General features: G+C 46.6%; 1 protein-coding gene across 7 annotated transcripts in view; it reads left to right on the top strand.

Annotated features, from left to right (window-relative positions):
• Positions 1 to 3,158: 3,158 nt before the first annotated feature.
• The window catches only part of Dgki (diacylglycerol kinase, iota), a 452,769-nt gene continuing 432,541 nt past the window's right edge, over positions 3,159 to 23,386 (top strand). For 6 of the 7 annotated variants that reach the window (XM_087659331.1, XM_087659334.1, XM_087659333.1 and 3 more), the window contains exon 1: positions 3,389 to 3,784. In XM_087659331.1, coding sequence (XP_087515457.1) covers positions 3,399 to 3,784 — 386 coding nt within the window. In that variant the 5' untranslated portion in view covers positions 3,389 to 3,398. 7 annotated transcript variants of the gene reach the window in all.

The raw sequence follows: 23,386 nt of genomic DNA, 5'->3' as shown, positions 1-23,386 counted from the left end.
AAGCAATCTTTAAAGTTGGAAGACCAATCTTGACAAGATTTGGATGTTAGCTGCTGCAAACTAAGAACAAATAACAGGAAGATAAGTTATGGAGCTTCTGCCATGGGGTGGGGGCCAAACAGAAGGTTTCAATTCATCTTATGAAACCAACGTTTCCATGTACCTAGCAGTGCTCATGTCCTGTAGGAACTTATATCACTAGAATGATGCATGTTTTAAAACAGTGTCCCTTCCTATGATGGGAAGGCTTCTTGTGTCATGTTGAGGAACCCTACTTCTCAGTAAATCAGAAGAAAAATACAAAACCGATCAAACAATGTCAACTTTGTTTAGTACAGTATCAGGGAAAATAAGTTGTCTGAAAGGACTGCCGATCTTTCCAGTAACTTCCCAAAAGGTCCTTCCACTGAGAAATTGATTTTTCTTATGCTTTAGTTGCCCGTGCCTCCCTGATGTCTCTCTGTCTTAATTTAGGGTACATTTGCAAAGACCATGACTTTAAAACTCATTTTCTTTTGTTTAGCAGCCCACTGAAACACTTTAAATATGCAAATGTGCACCCTGATCGGTTGGGCTGGCTTTTCTATTAGCTTGGGAGACAGACTGTCTCCTGTTAGTACAAATTGATTGAATTATGAAAATATCAAGATTCTAGCTCTAGAACTGCTCGACTTTGCTTGAGCCCCACTGTTTTGCATTATCTTTTTCTCTTTTCCACATGTACGCTCATGTCAAGGTATCTCGACAACCTCCCTCCGAGCATGAGTAGGTATGTTTATGTGTATGTGTATGTACATGCTTGTCTTTCCGTTAATAGTTGCACACTACACATTTAACTTGATCCTTATTTTCTTTTTAGGTTAACATTATTATTTTTTTGAGATCATTTTATAATAAGATAATTTCCCTTATTTCTCGAAATGGCTCCTGAGAATTCCATTCCTCATAGGCAATTAGTCATACATTAATGTTAATGTAGAAGAATTACCAGGCTGTTTAAATATTATGGAAATTCCTACTAATACAACAGATGAAAATTTTTTAGAAGTGGATTGCTGGGTTAGTTAGGAAACACTGTTTTCTTTTCTTCGTTTTGTTTTTCTTAGTAATGGTCTTGCTATGTTAGCCAGGCTGCCTGGGACCTGCTACATAAACCAGACTACTGGCCACACCCAGTTCAGGGATATATCTCGTATACTGATAGATGTTAGCAAGTTTCCCCAATTTACCTACCCACCATTTTCACCAACACTATTTATTAGCAGATTATTCCAACAAGTGGCATTTTATTGTTCAAATTTGTATTTCTTTCATAGAAAGTCAACTTGAGAGTGAATTTCGTATGTTCAAAACCAAATACACTTCTTTCTCAAGACTCAGATTATGATAGGCATATTTGTCATATACTGTGGGGTTTGTTTATGAATATAGGACATGATAACCTCAACATACACTTGGAGAGGCCCTACAAGAGACACTTGCTGTGGTCCAAGTGTAGCATGATGGGAGCCTGATGATGTGCACTCAACACGTTCTGGAACAGTCATCAATGGCGGCTTCCCGATGAGGCAGAAATGTAAACTAAGACCCAATGATGGTGAAGGGGACAGCATAGTGGGTACTGGAGACAGACGAGGAGACGGCAGGCTCCAGTGGGAAGGACAACGGTAGACAGAGTAGAGGGAAGATGAGATTTGCACATAAACCAGCTCTGAGCGATGCAGTCCGAGGAGGAAGTGGGCATGTCCTCCACTAAGGATCAGGTACTGACCACAAGGACAAAGTGAACTTTACTCTAAGGTCGACATTCCATTAGCAATATTTAAAAGTGGAAGGGTGACATGGCAGAATGGTTTGAAAAGGTATGGCTATTGAGGAAGGTGATCCCACTGATTCAGAGCTGTTGGCATTTAATCTAAACGTTTGTGGCAGCTAAGGGTCCCTTCTGAAGAGGGGGCACACTGTCCCAGAAAGACTAACCTCTACCAACTAGCCTGGGTGTGAAGAAAGTCATTTGAAAGATGCCAGGGAAATACAGATTCATATTCTCTCTCTCTCTCTCTCTCTCTCTCTCTCTCTCTCTCTCTCTCTCTCTCTCTCTCTCTCTCTCTCTCTCTCTCTCTGATCCCCAACAGGTATTCTGTTTTCCTTTCTCCCTGAAAATGTCCCTGCCCTGTCTTATATAATGTACAAGTGAGAGGAACTGCACACTGTGAGAGCTGGAGGAGGCTTGAGATACCTTTGCTCAACCTCCTAATTTAGGGCAAAAGAAAGGCCATCTTTACCAGCACGTACATCTATGTATGTAGTTTGGTTACTCAGACTTACTGTTGAGTATAGATCTTTCTCGCGTTTTCTGACAACAGAGATTTCTTGGGTGGAAAAACCTCTAATTTAGAAAATGATCTGCCCATCGTTCAAATCCGCACGGATTTCAATAATCTGTTAGAAACAAAAACTGAGAGCGCAGTCATTACATTCCTCCAGAGCGGGCAGTAGGTTTCAGCCTTGGTGTCTGAATCCCTAGAAGCCCCTTCCTGGGCTAGCTCCTCCTCTCCTCCTCCTGTGAACCCACAGCATGGGAACCCACAGCACGAGGTGCTCAGGTCCTCGCTTAGGCTTCAGGGATGCTCTCAGCCTTCTGCATCACCGAGGATCCTGTGATCCGATTCAATCTAATTAACAGCTGTTTAGGGAGCATCTCTAAGCTTTTGGAAGGCACCAAGCGAGGATCTAGGCGCGGCGTTCATGGGTGAAGATGTCCCGACCGACCGTTTTCTGAGAAGAAGCAGCTGGAGCTTAAATCTTACCCCTTCCATAATTCATATGGTTAACGAATTCCTCCAAAGGTTCCTACTAATAGTGCTCCAGATACATCCCCCAAAGGGTCCCCCACAACTGGAGGTTACTGGTTGTCACCAGCTCTGATGCTGCAAGGAGGTGACAGACAAAATGCTGCCTCGGGCATCTGTCACCAAGTGCACTGGGACTAAGCCGTGCCCAGCAGCTCACCAGCCACTGCCAGGACAGAGTAGCTCCTGGGTCCGGGTCCACTTCCCTTGTGCGCTAACCAGGGCGCGGCAACCCGGCTTGCCTCCAAGTTTCCCAGGACACTCTCCTTTCTTGATGGCCAGTGTTCGTCCCCAGCGTCCTAAGCCCCATGGCTCCCACCCTTCCCCTCTCTCCTCCACTGCGGTCCATTGCCTGCAGGCAGAGTTCAAGTTCAGTCCCAGCTTTTGCTCTGGATTTAGAAAAAGGAGAAGGGGTGGGAGAATTGGAGGGAGCCGGCTGGTCGGGCGAGGCCGAGGGGAGGCGGAGAGAGGTGGCCTCTGATTGGTTGGGGAGGGGGAGTGGAGGCACGGAGTTTCCCACAATGCCCCGGTGCGGTGCAGCCGCGGATGGATGCTGCGGGAAGGGGCTGCCATTTGCTGCCCCTGCCAGCGGCGCGCGGACCTGCCCGCGCTCCCGCCGCCTCCAGCGCCCTCAGCCCGGCCGGCCTCTGCAGCGGCACCGCCTCGGCTTCTTCCGCGGCCGCCGGAGCGGTCGCCATGAACCCCAGCTCCTCGGCGGGAGAGGAGAGAGGGGCGACGGGCGGTAGCAGCAGCAGCGGAAGCGGCGCCGGGAGCTGCTGCCTGGGCGCCGAGGGCGGCGTGGACCCGCGGGGTGCAGGGGCAGCGGCGGCTGCTGCCTTGGAGGAGCCCGCGGCCGCCGGACAGAAAGAGAAGGAAGAGGCGCTGGAGGAGAAGCTGAGGGACTTAACTTTCCGGAAGCAGGTCTCTTACAGGTAGGAGAGGGAGCTAGCAAGACAGGTGCCGCCCAGGGCGGGGGACACTTGCTCTAGCTCCAGAGAGGCACTTCTGTAGAGTTCTCTCGTGTTGTGTTCTCTCTCTCTCTCTCTCTCTCTCTCTCTCTCTCTCTCTCTCTCTCTCTCTTTCTCTCTCTCTCTCTCCAACTCTCCGTGACTTCGCCTCTCTCCCTCTCTCTATGTCTATTTGTCAGTCTGTCTCTCTTCCCTCATTCTCTCTCTATTTGTCAGTCTGTCTCTCTTCCCTCATTCTCTCTTCTGGGAATATGTTGTTCTTTCTCATCCTCTAATTTTGGGTTGAAGGGAAGAAGCGGAGTGCCCCAGCTTCTCCCTGTAACACCCATGGAGGTGCACTTGTAACAGAAGAGAACACTAAGGTCAGAACAAGATCAAAACCACATCTGTGAGTGTGAGGTACAGACCCAGACATGCCCAGTTAAAAGAAGAGTCGCCAAAGTTGTCCCTAGGCTAGTGTCATCTCCAGCACTCCCCCTGCCTTGCAGAGTTCACTGGGAGAGCCTTGGGCACTAACCGGATGGCTGAGATCTGTTCTGACAGGCAGCAAAGAACAACCCATACAGAAGAGAAATCCTTATGGGAAGTTCTTGCCTTGACATCCTGTCAGGGACTAGTGAGGTATGGGTCTCTTCTTGTAGGTAGGTAGGTATGCCAGTGGGTGTTGGCGTTGTGTGCACGTGTGCTCTCTCCCTCTCTCGGTGTGCTCAGAAGATGATGTGGGTAGCCTACTCCCAGGCTCACTTCCCCACCCAGAGTCCCAGGGCGGGTGAGAAGAGATCACACTGGCACCTGAGGATGGATGTGCCTGTGACACTAGGACTGTGTACGATGAACGTCCACCCAGTCACGCTTTAAAAAGCCCTGAGGATCCGAACCAAAGTGAGAATTTAATAGGTTCCCTACACTCCTCTCCCATTCCCAGGCACCAGAGACGGCAGGTGCAGAGACGACCCTCACCGGTGATTTTTTTAAAAGTTGAGGCAAGAAGCAGGTATTGCTGGGTCTCAGAGTGACACTTGCAAAGGGGGTCAGGGAAAGCATCTGTGTTGCCCTCCTCCCTTTGGGCTAGCAGTCCCTCCTGGAAAAACCATCTAAAGTATTAAGCCTGTCACACCATGTGCTGTTATGTAAGCAAAAGCGGATGACAGAGGTGTGTGGGTTGCCAGGGTGTGCTCTGTTTATGGGGGCAGGTGTGTGAATCACTGGGACCCCCACAGGCATTGCCTGGACCGGAGGCCCTGTCATCAGGGCCTGTGCTGTGTGTCTAAAGGCTGGTTTCTGCCAATGCCGACATGGTCTCTGTAGCCAGGTGGCTGCTGCACCCTTCCTCGCTTGCGTTCTGTTCTCCGTGTGCAGAGGGAGTTTCCCACCTGAGTTGTTCTCTTAGTTACTCACACAGATCAGATCCAAGTGGATCTTTCTTTTTCTGTTTTCGGTTTCTAAAAATAGGCAGGCGGTGGGGAGTGGGCTAGGTCTCGGGAGGTAGGCTAAGTAAGACACAGGCAGTTCTACTTAGGATGGTCTGTCTGGCTCTTAGGGGAGCAGGGGACTACACGCAGACTGATTTAGGAGCTGTAAGTTGAGGGGGGGGTTATTCCGTGAAATACATTGTGGGTCTGGGCTTCTGGCTAAGAGAGACTCCTGGGTCATTGGTATTCATAAGACTCCTCATTGGGTAGGGCTGTGAAGCCAGAATTTGCAAGGGAAATCACTTCAGCTTGCCTCTTGGCAGGGGTCATTTCTCTGAGCCTCTCTCCTGGAAAAGCAGAGCAGCATTGGGGCTGCAGCTTTCTGGGCAGAACGTTCCCACAGGCACGTGGAAGTGTGTTCGTGCACAAACACAGGCTCAAAAACAGGAGCGTTTTTCAGAGAGGAACAGTGCCTGACACCGGCCTGACCTGAAACCCGTCATGGTGGGTTTTATTTCTTGGATAGTATTTCCTTTTGAATAAGCCTCACAGTTCCCAAGGCAGTGACACCTGGCACAGACAGCACCTCAGGTGGCTGGTCAGACGGCTTGCAATCCCCAGGTGTATAGCCTCCACTCTTTGTGGGTGAGGATGGCTGTCACACTCCTCAGGTGATGCTTTACACGCCAACACATGAGAGTTGCTGCCTCCAAGGTTCAGGAATTGACCCTTGAACTCATACACTGCACAGCCAAAGCAAGCCAGGCAGTCTCAAAGCAAGAAGGGTAGTGGGTAGTGATGTCACCTGGCGTGTGTTAATCCCGGGGAATCTCTGTACTTCAGACACTGCTCTTTGTTTGTCTATAGAGTCATAGCAAATGATCTTCCTGTTGGCCTTGGTGGCCCTTTGTCTTGGACTCAGAGGAGTCGATGGACTTGATGGTCTTGATGGAGGGATTCTGGGCACCACTTAGCATGGGAGAGGAGTTGAGAAGCCCTCAGGGAATAGGGTTGGGCAGAAGTGTGTCGTTAGAGTAGGAGGGAGAGCGTCCATGGAGGGGATCATCTGAGGTGGTGGAGTGGAGATCTGAAGGCAGGTGAGAATAAATGTCTTGAAGAACATGGATATTTGTAGAATGAAAGTTGTTATGAAGAAGGGGGCTTTGGAGTAGTGGACATGTGTGAGTGTGAGTATGTATGTGTGTCTCTGTGTGTGGTGTGATGTGTGTATGTGTGTGTGTGTGAGTGTGTGTGTGTGTAGGGGGGTCTCATCTGCTCCTCTTGTTGCTAAGGAACATATAAGCTAGGGTTTAAAAATAAATGAAGAGTGGGTGGGCATATGCAGTGACTCCTGTCTTTTTAGGAACCAGAGCCCTTTACAAAAAAACCTTTAAATAACCATTTCTGGAGGCAGATTATTCATTTTGCTGACTTTTACTTTGTAAGGTCAAATAAACTCCTTTATATACCCCTAGATTTCCCTTCATTATCTTTAATTTCATTGGCTGTTCTTTGGGGGGGGGGTGATCTTTTTCCCATGAGAATTTTTCCTTTCTTTCAGAATCTACACCCCAAGAGCAAATAGTTCCTGTAGACTGCAAAGCTAAGGTTTTAGCAGGCAGTGCAACCAATCTGGCACTTTTCTGTTAAAATTGCTACTTCCTTTTTCTTTGCAAATAATGGTGCTGTAACAGATACATGTATGTAAATGACTATATAATATGTAGGAACTCCTTATTGTAACTGCTGTAAGAATTCTCATTTAAGTGAGTAAAAAGGAAAGGAAGGAAAACCCAGAAAAGACACAGAGAAGGAGAGAAAGAGAGGGAGAGAGAGAGAGACATAGTCGGTATTGATTGTGTTCTCTCTGTCAAACAACATTGTGAGAAGTATTTTAGCATATTGTTTCTTTGTGTGTGCGTGCATGTGTGTGTGTGTGTGTGTGTGCCTGTGTGTAAGCACGAGTGTGGGCACACGTATGTGTATGTGTATGTGTAGGTACATGTGAAAGGTTGAAGTTGACATTGTCTTTTTTTTTTTAATCGCTCTTAATTTATCGAGACAGGGTCTTTGAACTTGGAACCGGCTGATTCTGGCTACTCTAGCTAGCCTACTTGCTCTGGGAATAACTTGTCTCTGATTCCTAACTTCTGGGGTTAGACATAACCACCAAATCAGTGCATCTTCTAAGTAGAGCTTAGATGTCAGATCGTGCTGGCCAGGTGAACAAGAGCTTTATCTACTGAGCCTTATCCTGAGACTTGTGTATTGCATCTCATTTGAGCTTCACAGAGGTTCTGTGATGTGATTATTACTATTTCTGTTTTAGAGAAAGTGAACCTGAAGCCCGGGGCTTGGGCTGGAGGCAGATCTGACTCTAAAGGACTTTCTCTTTAGACTGCATCTTTCTGTTTGTTTCCTCAAGCATCCATGCTAGGTTTGAACTCTTTCCATGTGTGTATATGCATACCAGTGTGTGTTTGTGTGTGTGTGTGTGTGTGTGTGTGTGTGTGTGAGAGAGAGAGAGAGAGAGAGAGAGAGAGAGAGAGAGAGAGAGTAGAGGGGAAGGACAGAGACAGAGAGAGACAGAGAGACAGAGAGAGACAGGGATAGAGAGACAGAGAGAGAAAGAGAAAGAGAGACCACTGACTTTTTACCTCATCCACAGATGCTTCAGTTTTCCCTGCTGTTTCTTTTCTTTCTTTCTTTTTTTTATTTTTAAAGTTAGACAGGGTCTCTGCATGGCTCTGGCTGTCCTGGAATTCACCATGTATACTCTGTAGAACAGACTGGTCTCAAACTCACATAGATCCACCTGCCTCAGCCTCCTGAGTGCTAGGGTCAAAGGCACGCACCAGCAAACCCAGCTCTCCCCGCGCTTTCGTAAGTGTTTCATCCTTTGGGCTGAGGCTTCTTGCCTTGGCCTCGATGGCCCGTGCCTTCAGAAACCCTCCACTGTTTCAGAACTGGAAATGGATATAAATTCACGATCTTCAGCAAATTGTTTGGTTTTGCTTCTGAGAACAAAACCACCTCCTAGACACCTGTTATCTCCACGAAGACACCCATGTTAGAAGTTTATGCACTTTTAAAATAATTTCTGCAGGTGCTGTGTAGGTGCAGGGAGGTTCGGCGCAAAGCTGCTGCCTTTCCACTTTGGGCAACACACAGCAAAAGAGAAAGTACAAGCTTGCTGGTAGGGAGGCCTGGCCAGGTACCACTGCTTATGAATTTCCACGCACGGACTTACCTTGCTTCACTTGACAGTCCTGGTGGTCACACTTGACCTTCCTCACAGGAAGTTTCTAGGACAATATGTAAGGACTATGGAACTTATTAGAGTAGACAACCTCTAGGAAGGGGGTCTCTTACTCCTTGACTATGATGACAACAACAGAGTCTAGCTGTCCCTTGGTAGCTGTGGGGAATTGGTTCCAGGACTACTGTGCAGACATCAAAATCTGCTGATGCTTAGCTTCTTAGGTAAAAGAGCATGATGTCCTCATATAACCCATTTGCACCTTTTCATTAGCTCCGAGTCGTCTCCATTTCTTAAAATATGCAACACAGTGTTTAACACAATCTAAAGAGTTGTCAGATACCATTAATGACAACACGGCATGCTTGGTCTAGAAACAGTCAGTTTTATTTTTTCCCAAATGTTTTTCGACCCATGGTTAGTTGCGTCTATAGTGGCAGTACTCACAGACACAGAGGGCTCACTGTGCTCCCGTGTCCTGCTCTGTCCACACAAACAAGACTGTATCAGTAAGGGACAGCTGGGAGTTGGACACTAAACAGGGTAGCACCGTCAGGGCTTTTCCTTGCTCTAGAGTCTGTAGCATACAGGGAACATTGTCTTCTCCTCAGTATCCGCATGTAGCGTTCTTTACAGAGCTGGTTTTAGATATCTGTGCTCTGTTTCATACATTTGTTAGATAAGGACTCCAGGATGAGACAAGTCATTCCAGTCATTATTTAGACATGGCAGTGTTGGCTTCCTCAGTGGGATGTACACCAGGTGAGAGTCCATGTCTGCCAAGACTGATTTCTGAGAGGTTAGGTTTGATTTAACCCCCTCCCCCCCTTACATGGGAGAGTTCTCACTCTGAGCCCCATGGAATGGAGCCAGAGAAGTGGAATAGCGCTTTGCTGGTGTTCGATTCTGTTGTGGCAACAGTGGTATTGCCTCATGGGGCCAAATTAAATTAGAGGAGAGCTAGCTCTTTCCAACACTCGACTTTCTAATCTGAGAAAATGAGGACTCCCAGGGAGTGCCAACCTGGTCGCTGCACCTCTCTGTTCTTCTGGGCTGGGATCTGGGGCACTTGTTTTCTCTGTCACCCCAAGGTGTACTCGGAGTTGAAACCCCTTTGAGACCAGAGGCATCTGGAGGAAGCACAGTAACCTTTGGGCTTGACATTTGCTCTTGGGTTTGCGTTGGTCACACTGGCCCTGTGAAGGCAGATGGAGGTTTTTCTGAGGTCCTATCTTGGGATAACTGCTGCACCCAGCACCAGGCGAGCTCTTCTTCTGATGGGTGCCAGAGGAAGGAAGAAATTTGCACAAAACAACAATAAACAAACACCAGAGGGAGATGAAATTTGCACAGAATAATGATGAAACAGACTAATTTCTAATTGAGCTGGATGGAACATATTGCCAGCCACAGCAAACCAGGGTAATGGGAAAGATTAAAGAAACACAATACCAGGCTGGGTCTGTTTGAGAGCTGTGCTCTCACAGAACCTCTTTGCTTGTGTGCCAGCAAAGTCCTCACAAGGTGAGAGCTCTGAAGGCTCGCTTTTGCATGATCCTCATGTGGGTCCCTTCAGATAACTTCGTTAGGACTCAAATAACTTTGTTAGTGATAGCCTGATCTAGGAGTTAAATTAGAGATGATAGTAGAGAAATTATGTATCTTCTTTGAGGTTCAACATAGTCACTGTAAAATGGGGTCACGAAAGTGTCTGCCCCAGAGGCTTGGAGATTAAGGATATTACATTATGTCCAGAAATCAGCTGGGTTAGCTGTCTTAAAGAATCTTGTCCTTCTTGATGGGTAGGTAGAAGATAAATATTTATTGAATGAGTAACTTAGTCGTTAACTTTAAATAAGCAGCTATTTTTGCCTCTTCTGGGTCCATTGTAAGTGCCATTTCCTGTCTTCTGCCTTTTTCTCCTGTACACTCTGCTCAGCAGCCCAGAGCAGTGTTTCTGTTTACAACTTCCTCTTGGAGTACCTGCTCCAGCCATCTAGCCAGCTGCTGGAGGCCGGAGGAGGGAGGCAGAAGCGTTTCCTTACCCATCTATTTGCAGCTTGTCAGAGAAAAGGCCTTAATTTGCCTTCTGAGCAGTGCTAATTAGCTCTCTGGTTCTTTCTGTCTGTCTCATCCCTTTCCAAGGGCAGCATCGATTTTTCTCCCCAGGGTATTTTCTGCCCATGTTTCCTTCTGTGAGTAGAACTTTTAACCCAGCATTCCTGGGGTCTGTCCAGCCACTCCAGCAACCTAGGCTGTGTGTTACTTCAAGCATCTTTCCTATAGACCTATTTGAATAACATGCATGCGTGAATGTGTATATGTGTGCATTTGTGCATGTGGGTATGTAGATGCACGTGTCTGTGTGTGTGGGTATGTGCATGCACGTGTGTGTGTGTGTGTGCGTGTGCACGCGTGTGGTTACTTGAATGCGTTAGCTCACTCTGTGGCCCCAAACTTTTGCTTGGTTTATAATTTGCTTAATTACAAAGTTTTCAAAAGAGGGAGATCTAGTCTTCATAGTCATGTATCCTATACAGCACCAGAGAATGGCTCGTGAGTTCCCCCAACATGGCTAGTATTCAAAGAGGTGTGGTCTCAACCCAGCTTGGATTATTCTATGCACACCAGCTGAAGGAGGGGGGCTGTGATGAGGAGAGCCATAGGGAAAGGTCTTGGCAAGTAAATGCTCTTTCTTTCTAGCCCTGAGTCTTGTGAACTTTGAAGTGGAGCAAGCATCATTGTTTAAAAGGAATTTCCTGGTTCCTGCACCAAACCTCCATGAGATTTGCTCAAGTGGAGACTTGCCTTTACATTTTTAGAATCACAAATAACTTTCCAATAAGAACTGATTCTGGCTTCACTGCACGAATACTCTGGCTTTTGTTGGGTGTGGGGGAAGCACCCAGGGCTTAAAGAGTGATCATATCCCTCTTACTCTTTTGTCATTCTTTGAGTGATGTTTAAGAGCCCTGATTTTGAGCCTTACCAACTAGGGCCAGCCCACATGGTTACTGCTGCTTCTCGCTGTATGTTCTTCTGCAGATCCCTTCAGGGCTCTCCGTCTTACTTTCCCTGTGTCTTAAGTGTTCACTATGGTGGTACTCACCCTGTAGTTTAAACGAGCTGATACAATTCTGGCTTCCACAGAGCAGATCACGTAGGTGTGTTTGCAAAGGTGGTGTTACTTATATGGAAGTCCAGTGACATAGCAGGAGAATTTATTATCATTCTTCAAAACACTGAATGCTTGTCCCAGGTCAGTGATTAAAGGTAAAATGATTCAGAGACTATGAAAATGAGATGAACCTACATTAAGGTATGAAAACCTACAAGTTTTGGCATTCCTGGAAATGTAAATTTCTGCTTTTCCTTCTGGACCGGGTTAGAGAGGAGTTCCTTTCTTACCAGGTTGTGAAAAAGGTTTCTGCTGTTTCCTGTCTGGAAACTGGATCAGGCAGAGGGCAGAGAGCAGAGAATCCAGGCGACATAAGTGTGTAGGGATTCGGGGTGCAGTGACTTAGGCTCCCTGCTGTCCATCTGAGAGCAAGAATCCTGACATAGAGCGTTGGGTCAGCAGTGGCAGAGCTCGACAGTGCCAGAAGTGGATCTCAGATAAAGACAGAGCTGTCACCTGTGATTGCAGGACACAAAACATTTCTCCCCTGCCTTGCCTGGTGACGTACCCTTTGTGTACACAGACAGCGGCCTGTCCTGACAATCAGAGGGTGAAAAAGAAGTACCATTGCTCTGGGTTATTTCAGAAAGGGAGACTCAACCTCTGGGATGTTCAGTCAGCCCCACCAGTCCAAAGAACAGAATTTATGCTTAAAGAACCTCAGAAGGTTTTATTATTGAGCACATAACTCTAGCTCAAGACCGAAATAAAAGGGATGTGTGTGTGTGTGTGTGTGTGTGTGTGTGTGTGTGTGTGTGTTGGCTGGGGGGTTGTGTAAGGCTACTTTAGTGTTTTTGTAGATTTGTAGGAAATAGAAAGTAGATTCCTTAAAGGGACTGATGTTTATTAAAGTGTGTGTATGTGTGTGTGGCATGTCAAATCTCTGAAAAAATTATTTTTTTGCATGTGTGTGTCTGTGAGTATTCACATATGAGTGTGTGCACCTGTGTATGTGGTGGTGCGTGTTCTCATGTATGTGCAAGGCTTTAATGACAGGTGTCTTTTGCTTGGTCTCCACTGCACATATTAAGGTATTGCCTCTCCCTTGAACCTGGGGCTCACAGACTCACCCACCCCATCCAGTTTGCTCTAGGAGTCTCTTGTCTCTCCCTTCTAAACACTGAAATTATAAGGAGGCCATCATGCCTCCCTGGCATTTACATGGGCACTGGGGATCTGAATTCATGCACAGCAAGTGTTTACTGATTGAACCATCTCCCCAGCCTCCTGTAAAATTCATTTCTATTCAAAAAACTTAAAAGCAATTTGTTTCAGAGGTAAGAAGAGCTTCAAATGAGCTTTGTGGAAGTCGTTAGGAGGGAGTTTTGTGTGCCATTTTGAGGAAAACTTCTGGAACATTTCTTAAGCCAGAAGGACTAGAGATTTAATCATTGTGTGTGACTGACAGGTTTTGAGGCAAGCCACTCAGATGGTGAACATTCCCCGTAGAGGGTTTTGATGGAAAAGCGCGATTAAAAATAGACTGACTCTTTTAAATTGACCCCTTGTCCTTGTGGAGTCTGAGCTATGGCGTGTTCTTGTCTTCTTGTCTCTCTCTACTTGAAATGCTAGCTCTAGCATCTGAAGTTTGAAGAAAGGAGGAAACCTTGGGGGATGGGTTGACATGTGGCCTTCTCAGCCATCTGAGTCACCCATACCTGCTGTGTAAAGTGCTGTAGCCCAAACGGCTTGCATACCACATAGCCCTGGAGGCTCAAGTCTAAAGCCTGGGTGTCTGAAAGGCCAGGTTCAAGGGAGTGCTTTCTTCTGGGTTGCCTTTGGCTGTGATCTTGCTGTCTTCCCACATGGCCAAGAGTAGAGAGCCAGAATGAGGCTTGCCTCTTCCAGGAAGGCTGCTGCTAATCTCCTTGATGAGAGGGCTTCACTTTCCGTGACCTGATCCCCTCCCAGAGACCCCATCTCCTGCCACTAATCACTGAAGGGGGTAGCATCTCGATACAGGAAGGAGATGTTAAACGTCTATGGGAAACCAAGTTAGGACTTTTATATATGTGTGTTATGGGCTTCGCATGGAATAGGCATGACCATGTGGGAGTCTTCTGGGGGTAGGGAGTATGCAGACATTCAACCCACAACCCACCACGGCTTACATGTTTTCACAAAGCCTTAGGAAGTCACAAGCAGTCCTATTTCTGTCATCCCTCTGGGTCTCTGAACCATTGGGGTGCCTCAGAGGCAACCTGTGTGCTCTAAAGTCTGTCGAGTGCACACAGCCGCTTCAGTCAGGTACCTCCCTACCTGTGAATATTAACCAAGCCCAGTTACCAATTTTACCCAGGAGCTGCTGAATGCTCCACATACGGCATTTCGGTGAACTTGTCATTAGCAGAGGACTACGGCCATGTCGATTGTATTGATAAGGACAAGGACATCTGTAGTGTTGGCAGTTTCCCCAAGGGCACAGAGCTAGGTAAGTGGTATCCTGTGTCTCTCTTTATCCACTTCTCTCTGCTCATAGCTTCTCAACTACAGCTTTTCATTCTGGTTACTCTCCCACTCTTTCCCATTTTTGTTGTGCCAAGAGTCATATTTTCACAATGTCGTGCCTTATTATACCAAACTGCCCAGGGCACTGTGTGTGGCATGCATTTAGTTTCAATGGGCCTAGACAGGCCTTACCCAGGACTTGGAGAAGGCCTTACCCACTGACATATATGTCTTGTGCCCCAGCACAAGACTAGGTGGATTCCTGCTACTTCCAGCTATAGGGAGAGCAGCCTGAGCTTCCCATGCAGTTTCTTTAAAACAATGCCAACTTTCCATTCCATGGGACGGGGAAGGGAAATCTAGCTTCCTGGGGCTCAAAAATGATTATGGGGCTTAGCGCCTGGCACTGAGCCTTTTAAATTCTATCTGCAGGACAAGGCCTCATGACTTGTAGTCAGAGTGGGACCTGAAGGAAGGTGGGCGATGGTCATGAGTTGGGGTCCAGTGAAGACGTTAGGAGTAAGGAAAGCATGAGCATGTTTCGGGGCTGGACTGGTTATCATTACCACCATTTGACAATCAAAATTCTATCCTTAGAAGAGGCGGGCCTTCACTTTTAACCAGTGAGCTGTTCAGGCTGTGAGTGTTTGCAGGGGTTTTTCCCACAGTCGTGTTCTTCAGTGTTTACGTTCTTGTGTGCACTTATAGACACCTAGAAGGTTCCAAAGCGGCATGTCAAAAGAAAAGAAAAAAAAAAAAACCTGAGTCATTTTCACATTTGAAGAAGCCTTCAGAGTGTCTTGGGGAAATAAATCTCTATCTCGAAAATAAATGTTGAAGCTATTTAAAGATTAAAACAGAAGCTTTCTATGAGCCAGTACGAGACGACTTACACCAGAATCCAAGGGATTTTCTCTTAAGACCAATTTCTGGAGATTTCTTTAACTGTTAATACCAACTAAATTTAGGTTACTTAATAATAATAAAAAGTGTGTGTGCTGCGTTTCAGGCTTAGACCGGGTAAGCCCCTTTCACATCAGTGATCTCATTTTAACTGCAAACAATCCGCCTCGCCCCTGTGTTGTTTCCACCGTCTGTCCGTGTACACGGAAGGAAGCAAAGCCACAACAACTCAGTGACTTCCTTAAGGCCACACGCCAGGGAGGGATCCTGCCAGACCCGATTTGGCTTTTAGATCTCAGGTCCCACCTTCTTTTTCACTTCGGGCACTGTCTCCTCAAGTGACTCTACAGAAAGGTAGCTAGCAACATTACCCTCTTATTAATTTTATTTACTTGAATTCATCTCCATTATTAATCACAGTGGCCAGAGATGGAATCAATCACCAACTGGCACATACCAAATCCATATGGCATCGACAGCAAGGATGACCTCATTGCTGCCCCATTACCCTGGCCTGGTCTCTGTTTAGTACAACTCTTACTAGGGAAGGGAAGAAAATGAGAAGGGGTGGGGAGGGAGGGAGGGGGGGAGGGAGAGAGATAGTTGGCTCTTCCTTTGCATTAGTTGCTAAGCAGCAGCCATTTCATTGTAAGGGAGATCCAGTTCAAGTAATGACATAGGTTTTCCAAGAATAGCATGTCGTTTTTATAGCAGCTGCATTTCAGGTCTCCACAGAGCACATGTTCTGGCGGCTCAGTGACTTCAGGGGAAGGAGTAACCACTTCAACTTCTTTTGTGGGATGCACGGAGAAAATTCAATGCAGCCCATCACCTATTAACCAGACTCCCACCTTTGTGCATGGCTACCTGTAGCCAGCAAGAATAGCGTTTAGGATCTGGAGTTCTCTCCAGAAAAGATAGCTGAAATGTAGGAATGTTTTGAGGCCACTGATTCAGTGTCCACGAATCCCACCTCGATGGGATACTCTGATAGTTTACAATCCTCCGTTGTCTAGCACAGAACAGAATTTGCTTGCCATCAAGAAGTAGGACTGTGGCTCCGATTTCATTGTATTGGTATTTTCTAGCAACTGAAGACTCTTGGAAAGAAATAAAACACTATACATAGGCTAGTGTAAGCCACGGAGTCCAGTTTTTACCAGGAAAGAGAGCACGAGTTCAAAGGAAGGCCTGTAACTCCTTTCCGGTTATAGGCAGAATGCACGGCTGTTCCATGGGCTGTAGGAATGATCACACATCCTGCTTTCCCAGCGTGCACTGGGGAAGTACAAGACTGCCCCCACCTACCCAGCCTCCTGAGAGAAATCACTCCTTTCCAGGGTGGATGGCTCGCTTAGAAACTGCCTTTAACTTCCAGTAAGTTGCCCTCCCATTTAAGGAGCAGTATCTCTTCCAGGAACTAAAAGTAGCGTCTGGAAGTTGTGATACGTGGATGAATTAACGAATAGTAAATGGTTATTCCCATCTCTCCAGCAACTGACGCCGCTCTCGGATTTCTCCGTGTACTTCTTAAGTTACTTGAGATAGCTTTGGTGAAGCACTTCAGGTTCCTGGCACCCGTTGTCTATGAGAGGGAAGTCAGCCAGTGCTGTGGAAGAGAGGATGGAGACCCTTGAGTCCCACCTGGTACAGAACGCCTGGGAAGACAGACCCTGGTGTCTGTCAGGAGAAACATGTCTGGGAGCCGCTCAGTAATCTGCCCTTGGCACCTCTCAGAGCTGTACCAGTGACATCAACTGAGTCCTACTGTGTGCTAAGCAAGGTACCTTACTAAGTGCTGTACGCATGTGATTTCAGTTAATTTCTGTATCATCTTTATGAGGAAGATACTTCTGCTATCCGTAGCCGTATAGAACAGGAAACGGAGACACGGAAACATGATAGTGAAATAACAAACAAGCTATTAAGCAGTGAAGACAGGATCTGCATCCCAGAACAGCCTAGCTCATGGCCTGTCTTCCTCATCCCTATAAAAATGTGGAAATATAGCGTTCCCTTCTTTCTCTAGGGAATTACCTCTATTTGGTTGTACCCTGCACTGCTTGTGGGGTGAATGACGTGGGATGAATACCAAGGGGCAAGGCTCTCACCAGGAATAGTGATGAGATCTTTGAAGCTGCTGGGTGCTGGGTAGGGAAGACTTGCTCTCAGCACTGGTGCCGTCTCAGGGATACCTAAGACTTGTGCATGGGCAGCCAATGCTCTCACCGGCAGGTTTGTCTGTGTCTACCAACAACACTTTTGGGGGAGAGTTCCCACTGCTCCTCAGCCTCATTTTATCCCCAGCACAGATCACCAGCCCTGCTACTGAATTCCTCGTGACATTTCATGACAGCTGTGTTTTCCTGCTTGCAACTAAAAAATAAAATAAAATAAAGACAAATACATGTTATTGACATGAGGTCCTTCAGCCTGGCCTAGTGAGTGTCTTCTGTGCCTGAGAACTGTGTTAGGGAGATGTCTTATCACTGGTTGGGTTTTATTTTATTTTTTTATTTTTATTAATTGTTCCATTCATTTACATCTCAAATGATATCCCATTTACCGGTTACTCTTCCACCAACCCCCCATCCCATATCTGCCCTTTCCCCTCCTCTTTGCCTGTATGAAGGTGTTTCCTCACCCACACACCCTCTCCTGCCCCACTGTTCCAGCATCCCCCTACACCGGGCAACCAACCTCCCATGGCTGTCAGGCAAGTCCATCCTCTGCTACATATGTATCTGGAGCCATGGATCAGTCCAGGTACACTCTTTGGTTGGTGGTCTAGACTCTGGGAGAACTGGGTGGTCAGGCAAGCCTATGTTGTTCTTCCAATGGGGTTGCAGTCCCGCTCTCCACTCCTCTAGTCCTTTCACCAGTTCCTCTACCAGGTTCCCTGAGCTCAGGTTGGCTCCAAGCATCCACGTCTACGTTGATCAGTTGTAAGCCAGACCTCCCAAGGAACCACCATACCAGGTTCCTGTCAGCAAATGTCTCTTGACCACGGCAATAGTGCCAGGTTCGGTGTCTGCAGACGTGATGAGTCCCCAGGTGGGGCAATCCCTGGTTGGCCCTTCCTTCAGTCTCTGTTCCATTTTTTTGTCCCTGTTCTTACTTTGGACAGGAACATTTCTGTGTTAAAAACTTTGAGATGGGCTGGTGTCCCTGTCCCTTGACCCAGGGCAGTGCCTATCTGCTGGAGGAGGTCTCTACAGGTTCTATCTCCCCCTTCTCTGTGCATTTTGGCTAAAGTCATCCATGTTGGGTCCTGAGAGCCTCACATTTCCCTGGTGTCTAGGACCCTCCAGTGGCTATCCCCAGTTCCTCATTCTCCCTGCTACACATTTTTGTTTGATTTCCTGACCTTCTGTACCTCTCTCACATCCCGTCCAGTACCCATTATTGTCCTCTTTATTTCTTCCCCCTGCTCTCTCCCTCCCAGGTCCCCCTCTCCCTCCACCTTCCATGATCATCCTGTTCCCCCATCAGTTGCAGGACTGAAGCATCCACACCCTGGTTTTCTTTTATTCTAAGCTTCATATGGTCTGTGGGTTGTATCATGGGCATTGTGAGCTTTGGGGCTAATATCCAATTATCAGTGAGTGCATATCATGTGGGTTCTTTGGTGATTGGGTTACCTCACTCAGGATATTTTCTAGTTCCATCCATTTGTCTATAAATTTCATAAATCATTGTTTTTGATAGCTGAGTAGTACTCCATTGTGTAGATGTACCACATTTTCTGTATCCATTCCTCTGTTGAAGGGCATCTGGGTTTTTTCCAGCTTCTGGCTATTATAAATAAGGCTGCGATGAACATAGTGGAGCACGTGTCCCTCTTGTATGTTGGAGCATCTTTTAGATATATGCTCAGGAGAGGTATAGCTGGGTCCTCAGGTAGAGAGTTTTCATTATATTAACAACAAATGTACATTTAAGGGAATAAATAATGCGAGTCAGTTATTTCCTCCATTAAAAACATTTTATTTTTACTTTAAATTAATTGGGATATGTTCATGTCTTTGTACTTGTGAATGCAGGAGGGCAGAAGAGGTACTGAATCCGCTGGAGCTGAACTCATAGGTGATCCGCCTGGCATGGGTACTGGGAACCGAACTGGGTTCCATTAAAAGAGCAGTAGGCGCTCCTGCTGCCCACTCACCTCTCTAGCCCTTTGGCCTCCATTTATATTTTCCGTTGTCTTTATGCTTCCGGTTGAATAAACCGAGTGCTGCAAAGGAGCCTGTTGATTTCAGTCAGGGAACTCACACTGCTGGGCTCAGTCGAAAGTCACCCTCATCCTGGGGTCCTTCCATTTGAATCCCAAACCTGTCCTCTGGTTTTTACCTGTGGGGTTCTGTTTTCCCCTTTGGCAGGCATTGTAGAAAACTCTTTGCCCTGTTTCTATATAGTGTGTCTTCATGTATTTTAGTTAGAGTCCGTCTGTCCCTCCTTTCTCTAGACCGGATCGAGTCCATTTTCCTTCTTACCCCTGTTATGCCCACCATCACTTTTGTGGTTGTCCCTGATTTGACATCCTGATGTCAGATCCATGGTTTTCTCCATACAGATGGAGAACTGAACTTAGAACGTGCTCTAACCAAGGCTGCGCCAGCTAGGGTGCTTGTTGAAATGGGAAGTAGACAGATTCACACAAGTCCCACCCCGCTTCCCAACCCAGTCAGCCCCTACGCTGAGGAGCACTTGGGGATTTTCACCTCCAGATGTTCCTGCTCTCCGTGAATTGTAAGGACTTGATTCTTCCTAAGTGGCCATTGGCTGTAGCTATGGATTAGCATGGGTGCTGGCTGGCTGCTGTAAAACCCATTGGAAAACCAAGTCCCCAGATCACACAGTCAACCGACTGTTGCTGCAGCCCCCAGGTTTTCCTTAGGGTGTAGCGATTTTATTTGACATTTATTATTGCAGTTTGTCTAAATGCTTACTTGGCAAGCTTTATATGTATGTCAGACACCAAACACTTCTCGAAAGTTTGAGGTCCATCCCTCTGTCCATCTGGTCCTCTCTCCTCATCTCCTCCCTCCCTCCCATCCTTAATAAGAAAGGGCTTTTCTTATAACGATCACCTCTATTTCTCAGACTGCGGCTGTCACTGTCCTCCTGTGTGTGCTGTTGCAAGGGGTGGGGGTGGGGGACTCCGGAAGACTCCATGTTCACCATTCCAAAGTTTGCTTTGACTCCTTGAGGAGTTAAACTCACCCAACTCTGGAGAAGCTTCTTTGAATGCAGTGGTTCTCAACCTGTGGGTCTGGACCCCTCTGGTAAACCTCTAGCTTCAAGAATATTTACGTCATGCTTCATAGCAGCAGCAACATTACAGTTATGAAGTAGCAATGAAGTAATTTTATGGCTGGGGTCACCACACATGAGGAGCTGTATTAAAGAATTGCAGCATTAGGAAGGTTTGAGAGGCACTCTTTTAGTCAGTTGAAACTGAAGGCAGGTAGCTGTGCTGGGCTAAGTCTATAATGGATGGCTGTGGTGTTTTGAATGAGAAATGCTACCATAGGCTCAGGATTTTAAATACTTGATCTCTAGTTGGTGGAAATGTTTGGGAGATGGTACAGTCTCGCTGGATGAAGTACATCACTGGGGCAGGCTTTGAGAGTTCTGTAGTTTCTTCCTACCTTCTGTTGTGTGCTTTCTCTCTCTCTCTGACAGAGGTCTGTCTGTTTGTCTCCCCTCTTCCCTCTCCCCCCATCTCATATCGTGTTGAAGACCTCAGCTTTCCAATCGGTCTTGCCTCCCTCTGTGGAGTCCTAGGTCAGACTGAACTCTTCTTTTGTTAAGTTGGCCGTGTATCATGACTTGCTTTGCCTGCGCATAGCATTTTATCATCTCAACACTAGGACGGTGCTGTCCTATACAGAAGGCATCGGCCTCTGCCTTTTGAAACCAATTAAAATCAACTAAATGCAATATTTAGTTCTTTGGTCATACCAGCTACGCACAATGTGCGTAGCAGCCATATGCACAAGCAGCTACAATACCAGGTGGCACAGGTAAAGACCACCATACCACTCCGGAGAGTTCACTTGAATACTGGTGATGTGAGGGACACACAAAGACACCAATTTATCAAGACTGTATGAACCTCTAGCCAGCCATCCTTGAATGGTAACCTTGAACATTGCTGTTCTTGAAGTCAGATGTCTAGCTCTCTGGCTACAACGTCATATTTTATGGGTATAAGTAGAAGGGAGAGATCATTCTAGGTAATGGAGAAAGTCATTCTTAATGTTTCCCATCATGCTTCTTGCCATGTGTTGTTTCCCTTAAAACTGCAGTGGTGACTCACTTCCCAAAGGATAAGGTCAAGGAGTCTTCCCTCTCATCTCCTCCTTCACAAAGCACTCAAAGCTCTAGGCGTAAGAGAACCTGATCGGATGGCGTGGAAACTTTACCGTATGGCGGTTGCTTGAAAGATAAACCTCGGTCAGTAGATTGTTGAAATTTGAACCAGAGCAGGGTCCAAGATGAAAGCATAACCATGGATTCTGGACCTGTCGCTTCAGTCTGTGCCGTCACAGGGATTGCTTGCTGTGCTGTGTGCTTTGTTCTTAGTGATAGTTCCATAAATCTTTAGTTTAAATTCCATGTATGAGAGTGTGTGCATGGACTTACACCTTGGATGTGGCTCACCTGGTACCTAGAGACGAGGCTTGAGGATATTTTGTGATTGGCTGCAAGGACGGAACAGAAGCCCCAGGAAAATCTCTGTGCGTGCATGCATGTGCGTGCCTGTGTGCGTGCATGTGTATGTGTGCATGTGTGTGAGTATGAGTGTGTGAGTGTGAGTGTGTGTGTGTATGTGTGTGTGTGTGTGTGTGCGTGCGTGCGTGCGTGCGTGTGTGTGTGAGAGAGAGAGAGAGAGAGAGAGAGAGAGAGAGAGAGCAAGATCGAGGGAGAGCGAGCGAGCATGTTTGTGGATTCTCTGAGGCTTTGAACTGCTAATACTGCACACAAGGGTGTTCTAAAAATAACCTCAGCATGTGCATCCGTCGCCAAAGGGAGCTGGATAATTTGTGAGGATGATGAGTAATGGGAAGGAGAAAAGCTTTAAAAGATGAGAAATGAAAGACATGGATTTCTATGGTCTCTTAGGCTCTCCCATGTCCTGAGTGCCTCCTTTGAAGCCCTGATTTTGAAAATGGGAGATGTACTTACGATGAAAAGAATCTCTGGGAGAACCATTGGCTCATCTTTTTCTTACCTGTGTTTTATGGCATGAACCCTAGATTAAAGCTTAGCTGCTCTATAGGAATGGCTGTGAGGAGCTCATGTACTATATATGCAGCTTAGTACAGAATACAAATTAGGATAGTATATGGCCTATCCTTTAAACATTTTCAAGGTTTATAACTTACTAGGGGATACATGAAAATGCACTGGGTGTCCTCCTGGCATCACACTATGCAAATGTACACTGAGTGATGCAAAGACAAGAGAACTTGGAAGCTCTGGTGTCAACAGTTTACAAGTTAGTGAGAAAAAGAGGCAAGACATTGAGCTATTGTTATAGTAATGTTGGATCGTAAACACCAAGAAAGGGAAATTCGGGGAACCAGGTGGCAGAGCTCAGAGGAGATGTGTCTGTTTCAGACTGAAGTCTCTGGAACTGGGGACTAGCACATGTGCCTTGAAGGAGGAAGAGGACATGGCTAGGCCATCGAGAGTCAAAAGGCTCATTCATATCACTAATGCAATGGAGAGAAGTTATCCTAGGCTCTGAATGGCAAGGTAGAGACAGTCTTTTTGAACACGATCCATTGACTTATAATCTCTTCTGAAGATCTCTCAAAATAGATCCTTTGATTTTTTTTTAAACCTAGAAATCCACACACAAAAGGATCTAGGTCCTCTGTACTTGTTAGGCAATGGAGGCTTGAACAGAGGTAAACATCAGGCATAGAGTGGTGTGCCTGCTCCTTTGAGTTCCATGGACACAAGAGAGGGGAAAGTTAGTTATGTCTGGGAGAAGTTTTCTTGGGCTATTGACTTTGAAGAGTTGATACAATTTTAGAAGGAAGTGGTTGGGCCACAGGGAGCCGAGCTAGGAGACAAGGTAGGCCCCGAGAATGGCACAGCCCGGTGAGGGGATATATCGGCACAGCACCGATTTTGCTTTGAATAGGGGATAGGAATTAAGGCAGACAAGGCAGGGGAGTCATCTGAACTCCAGCTAACTGTAGTTCTTACTTTGAGGTCAAAGCAAGAAAGCCACTGGAGGCTCTGGGGCAGAAAAATGACACCTTCCTCTCCAAATGAAAGCAAGCTGTTGTCCTCCCCAAAGTTGTTGCTGGCTTCCCTGCTTCTGGAACCACTGTTCCTGCTGCAGAAGT

This window comes from Rattus norvegicus, chromosome 4 (genome assembly GCF_021556685.1).
Source record: "Rattus norvegicus strain SHRSP/BbbUtx chromosome 4, alternate assembly SHRSP_T2T, whole genome shotgun sequence".
Lineage (NCBI taxonomy): Eukaryota > Metazoa > Chordata > Mammalia > Rodentia > Muridae > Rattus > Rattus norvegicus.
Note: the sequence above shows the minus strand (reverse complement) of the source record. Positions and strands in the feature narration are given on the sequence as shown.